Below are 6000 nucleotides of genomic sequence, written 5' to 3' on the forward strand. Positions count from 1 at the left end.
TGGTCATACACGCCATCTTCAGTTTATCCTCCCAGCAAGCCATAGAGGAGGGTACTCAGGATGGAAACTACTAGACTGGCTTGACAGATGAGAAAAATCAGGTTAAAAAGACTGATCTGACCCCCCCTCCACCCCCAGGCTCAGAGCAAGGCCTCACACCTGAGTGTCCCAGAGCTTTCTCTTGTCCCTGTGACCCAGTTAAAATGACGCTGGATGCAGAAGAGATTCTGATGATTGAGTGACCCCCCTCTGAGAACATTCTCTGTAGTTCAAAAATAACTTGCTTAATGAAAAAAGCTGGAGGGAAAAAAACCCTGAAAATTAGGAAGACACTAGAAACATAATAGATGGGGACATGAAGAGATAATGGCTTCTAGAGCAAAGGTTCTTAACTTCGGCACTAGTGACATTTGGGGCCAGAGAATTCTTTGTGGCGGGAGGCCGTCCTGTGCACTGTATGATATGTTAGCAGCATCCCTCGCCTAATCCAGTAGCAGCCCCCATGCATAAAACTATGACAACCAAAAAATGTCTCCGGACATGGCCATATATCCCTTAGGGGACAAGACTGTCCTCAGTTAAAGAGCTGCTATCTGCCTAGGAAAATGGCCAAGTTGCTTTGGGGGCTTGAAAGAGGAGAAATGGTGCATATTGAGCGAGCAGAACTATTTCTCACCTGAGTGGGCTCTTCCAGGATGCTAGCAGTAAGTTGTATGTTTCAGTGCCCGACTTCCTCTCAGTAAGTTAATAACAGGACGGAAAAGAGTCGTTACGATCTGAATAAAACTGGAAGAATCGAGTATGACAGCTAATCTCCCTGAAACCGACAACCCAAGTCCTTCTACCTACTTAGAAGCCAGGATACTGTCATTTCAGAAGATGAGTTTCCCCCAGGTTCTTGGCTCTGTCCCACATCTGCCCGGGGCTGGGTGTTCCAAGAGGAGCCTGAGGAGTGAGTGCCAGGCTGATCTGGTCTCTACTCAGGAGACTCTGTCCTTTCCTGAAAGTAACTGTGGCTGAGAACTAGCTCCCTGATAATCTCCTTGTCAATCAGATACCTGCCTTATCTGCTACTTGTAAATGCTTCCTGCTCCATCAAAATAATCTGATAACAAATATGGAACATTTAAAAAAGGAAAAGCGAATCATTTCAGGTAAAATGAGTTATGATTTTTCTCCCCCACACATGTATAGGTTGTGCTAGCAGCCTGCTGGCAAGGCAAACGGGTTGCAACCTGTGTTACTATAGGATAATTGCAGGCTCTGTGAGCAGATGTTATTCCCCTGCTTCTTCCACAGGTTGCCTTAACAAGAAAATAGGTTCGGTCACTTCTAAATACCTTAGTTCATACCAGGAGCTAGCAAACATTTTCTACAAAGGATTCTATAAAGATAGTAAATAGCTAAGGCTTTGCAGGGTCAGGCATGGTCTCAGTCACCACGACTCAACTCTGCCACTGCAGCACAAAATATGTAAATGAATAGATGTGGCTGTGGCCCAATAAAACTTTATTTACAAAAACAGGCTACTGGCCACGTAAAATTCCTACTGGGGCCACATAGGTAACGTAAATAAATGAAAATAGTCCCTGCTCCAGCTTTTGTTCTTCTGCATTTGATTAAAGTACGGGTTTTACAAAATATGTCTCTGAGACAAACTGCCTAGCCCTACAGTGTGAGGAATGGCACGGGCATTCAGCCTTGACCTGGGGAGACAGCAGGGAGGGGCAGAGCTCACACCCACCCTAAGGGAGCAGCTCCATTCAGCTCCAGTGACCAAGACAGCTAAGCAGGTACATACTATCAGTGCTGCCTGATCTCAGGAACATTCCGGCAATCCTGCTGTTCCCTGAGCTGGCTCAATTGTTAACATACTGCCCTCGTGTCCAACGAAGGACTTCTGTGGAATGTCCGAGTTTTTAAGACAATGTCTGGGCCCAACCAGGTAAATCCCAGCCCACGCATTTGTGATATGTACACACAGAGGAGGTAAAGGAGCCCCGTGACTTCTCTGCTATATTCGATCAAAGGTATACCTAAGGCCAATTCATACGAATCTGTTAGCAGGTTATTTCTCAACCTTCTGATGAGAAGAGGAGGAAAGGAAGGAGAAGAAAATCTTCAAAAGGACTCTTCAAACTCAAACGTCCCAAGAACTAAAGGTGAGTAGTATTTTTCAGTAAAGGCTCTCATGTCATTTGGGGACAAGATATTTCTTGTTCCATCTACTGTAGGTATTTGGCAGCCTGACCCTCCTCCACAAAGCATCCTTCTGGGCTTTGGGGGGTCCCCCCAACATCCACAAGGAAAAGCACTTACTTGTTTTCAAACTTTTCTAAAGGGGTAGAACCACTGGACCACAGGCATTAAAAATTAATTATAAGCCTCAGAATACTTGTTCCCCTAAAACCCAAGTATTTTTAAAGCTCTTCTTAAAAAATTCCCCTAAAAATATTAAATTCCCAATATACGAAAAATGGGTGAAACAGGGTCCCAACTTGAAAACTCAACCCCTATCTCCACTTGGTAATAACAAGTTTCAACCTTGAGAAAAAATACGGTTTTGTTGTTGTTGTTGTTCTTGTTTTTACAAGGCTAGAATGGCTTTCGTTTTAAAACATTGGAATATAGAAAATAAATTAGAGAGAAGATAAAGAAGAAAGAGATGGAGGATCTCAATATATGCCAATCATCAAAAGAACCTGAATGCCTAAGAGCCAGACGCAGAAGGAATGAGGGAAGCAGGCAGGATACGACACGATAGGGAGGGGTGGGGAGTGCGGAAAAGCAGAGCACGCAGGCCCTGCGTCTAAAGGGACAGGACCCACTCAGCTTTAGCTATCGCTGGATTCTTCTAAGTTTTGAAGAACCCAGATATACAAGTCATTTGGAATTTCATGCTCTTCAAATGCTGGTGACCGATAGGAATTATGTTGATCAAACACAGCATTTGCAACCTAGGATTTGGTTTTAATTCTATCATTTTTTAATTCCAGAATTCTAAAAGGAGACAGGTGCAGGAATGGGAAAGGGAAAGGAAAATATCCAGACGAATTTTTTTATATAAAGGATTTAAGTTTCCCCTTAGGAAAGCAGATCGTGCAGGAGGGAGGTTGCCCCCACCATGCAAACGTCATATGCTAGAATGAATTATGGAGTCAAGGGTCAGTCAGCGATTTCTTCTCTTTACAGTTAAGGCTATTTCTTCTTTGCCAACTCCTGGCTGTTCAGCCTCAGGGAGTTTTGGATCTGAAAAAACAAACCTACAATCAACCTGATAATGTTCCCAGTCCAAACCCCTATTTTACAATGTACCTGAAGCTCAGAGATAGGAAAGCAATGGACAAGGTCACACAGCAAGTTCCCCAGATGCAGCGGGGCTAGAAAAAGCAGGTCTCCAAAAAGCCAGGTCTCCAGGTCGGAAACAGTTTCCCTCCAGTGCCACGGTCCTGTAAACTCTTGTATCAGTACCAAAGATGACAGATAATTCAGGAGCATAATCACGCCCTATGCCCAGTCACCCTCGCTCTGCTATTTTCCACATCCTAAGCTCGTTCTATATTCATAAGCTCCCACCCTGTGTCAAACACTGGGCGACAGTAGCTGCCAGACACTGGCCACTTTTCTGAGGCTGCTAGTCAAGAGGGGACACAGATTTACAAACACATCACTGTGGTCACAAGGCGTAAGTGTTACAGAAATGCTATTAACACATGGGTGGGGAGAGAAAGAAGAAAACGTGTGAACTGCCCAAATTGATCAGTTTCCAGAAAGAGAGACGCGAACCAATTCTTAAAGGACAGATAGGGGCTCACAAGCTGTGTGCATGTTTCTCTTTCTTGGCCGTTAATCCCAGCAGCTATAGTATGGCTCCTGGGTGACAGGCAGACCTAAATTCAAAGGCAGCTTCTTACTCGCTCTGAGGCCTCAAGGAGGAAATTTAACCTGCTTGAACCTCCATGTTCTCATCTGTAAAATGGAGCTGAGGATAGCCCTAATTCACAGGGTTATTATAAACATGAAGACTAACATAAAAACCCGAAATTAATAATGTCATATGTCAATTGTAGCTCAATTTAAAAAATTATTTTAAAAAAGTTTAACACAGGAAAGAGCTTACAACAGGAAATGGCTAGCTATAAGCACTGCTTTTGGAATTACTATCACCAACACTTACATATGTTTTTCAAATTGTAGTTCCCCCAGAAATTTACTTAGAATCCAATGGTTTCTTCTCCTGTTATGGGATTCCCTACTCATTAGACCTACAATGTCCCCCACGGTAGCTACAGCCACAGATAAATTTAAATTAAATTAGAAAGTCAGCTCCTCGGTCACATTCGCCACTGCAAATGCTCAATGGCCACACGTGGCTTGTGGCTATCACACTGAACAACGCGGGTCGAGAACATTTCTAAACCTTTTGTAGAATTATTTCATAGATAGTCTGTGTGATTACCCACTTAGTGTAGAGCCTGGCTTCGTTTTTATTATTGGGGTTTTTTTCTACGTCATTTAGCTCAATTAATCTTCACAACAACCCTGTGAAATCTGTAGCAATAGCATCGTTATTCCCATTTAGTTGATGGGAAAACTAGGCACAAAGAGGTTAACCTGCCCACAGCCACAGAGCAAAGGCAGAGCTGACATTCCGCTCCGTAATTTGGGAATGAAAATAGATGAGTGCGCGGAAACATGCCCCTCTCACAGTCCTGGGCATTTAACCGTTCACTGCTGGGTCTCGTCTCCTAAAAGCAACAACCTTGTTTTATTCAACCTCAAATCCCCAGAGCCCACTTCAGCCTGAAGTGGTACCAGAACCACTGGGCTTCCTGCTTCCTCTGATACTAGGAGTTTTGGCCTCATGGTCTTTATTCATTCATTCATTCATTCATTCATTCATTCATTCATTTTCAAATGGGAAATATATCTAGCCTGCATCAGAGAATTTGAAAGCTGGAAGGTTCCTTAGACAAGATCCAAGATGACAAATAGATAGATGCTCACATCTCCTTGACTAGTCCTGGCTGCCAGGGAGGGTAGGGTCTGCTGCCCAGGGTCTAAGCACAATGACCAATTACCAGAGAAGGGTGACCAATTACCAAAGAATGGTGACCAATTACCAAAGTTGACAGTGAGCATGGGTGGGGAGAACAGCTGTCTCTCACCACAGACCTAAATCCATTATTTTACAGATGAGAAAACTGAGACCAGTAGGGAGCCTAGCATGCCTCAGCCACACAAACGCCCGGCAGAGGCTGGTACCCAGGGGAAAGACCCTCAGGCCTCAAGCGTGAAAAAGAAACTCAAGGAAAAGCCCCAAACCCTAAAAGCACAGTATTCTTCTTCTCATTTGGGTCACTGCCCTCTCCACAAACCAGATCTGAAAACCCACTAGAAATTTCTACACGGGCCCATTTTGAGCTGCCCTTTTTGTCCTATGCAAATGACAGCCGGTGTAAGGCGGCTTGCAAAATGAACATCAGCTATTAACAAAACCCGGGGAGCTGCAGTGCTTGTCACTACAGCCTTTGTCACGCTGGTGTGGACAGCACTCCCAGTGGCCCTTTACCTGCTCCTTATTGTTATTGTTCAGTAAGCCAGGTTTCTTTTTCTTTTTAATGGGGCTTGTTGATGTGTCCTGTGGCGAGTGGCCATTGGAAGAATGAGGAGGGCTGGGGAACTTCCTTTTCTGGGCTGTTCTCTCTGTGGAGCCAGGATCTGAAAGAGACACACAGGACCACACATATTAAAGCAGTCGGGGAGGCCTGGGCCCCCTCAGGGAGGGGGTGTGTAGGACATGAGGCATTCCGTCCCCAAATCCATGCATGCCCTGTTGGTGTTCCCCCTCCTGGAATATACTCCCCGCCAAAACCCCTTTTGTTGACTGTCTCAGACAAAGGTCAGACAGTCTTTCTTTGGCCTACATAACATTTTTGTAAAAATTTTAGTTTGCTGCCAAAATTGGGAAGCTTCACAAAATAATGTAGATTTTTGGCT

At 44.5% G+C, this 6000-nt stretch overlaps 1 protein-coding gene across 31 annotated transcripts in view; it reads right to left on the reverse strand.

Moving 5' to 3' along the window:
- The window catches only part of ZMYND8 (zinc finger MYND-type containing 8), a 103704-nt gene that overhangs the window by 64649 nt on the left and 33055 nt on the right, over positions 1-6000 (reverse strand). For all 31 annotated transcript variants that reach the window (XM_039864529.1, XM_039864526.1, XM_039864531.1 and 28 more), the window contains one exon: positions 5573-5721. Coding sequence is in view for 29 of the 31 variants with exons in the window: in XM_039864526.1 (XP_039720460.1) it covers positions 5573-5721 (149 nt within the window). In the remaining 2 variants the exon portion in view is untranslated. The remainder of the gene's footprint in view (positions 1-5572; positions 5722-6000) is intronic.

This window comes from Pteropus medius, unplaced genomic scaffold (assembly GCF_902729225.1).
Source record: "Pteropus medius unplaced genomic scaffold, Ma_sr-lr_union100, whole genome shotgun sequence".
In the NCBI taxonomy this organism is placed as follows: Eukaryota; Metazoa; Chordata; class Mammalia; order Chiroptera; family Pteropodidae; genus Pteropus; species Pteropus medius.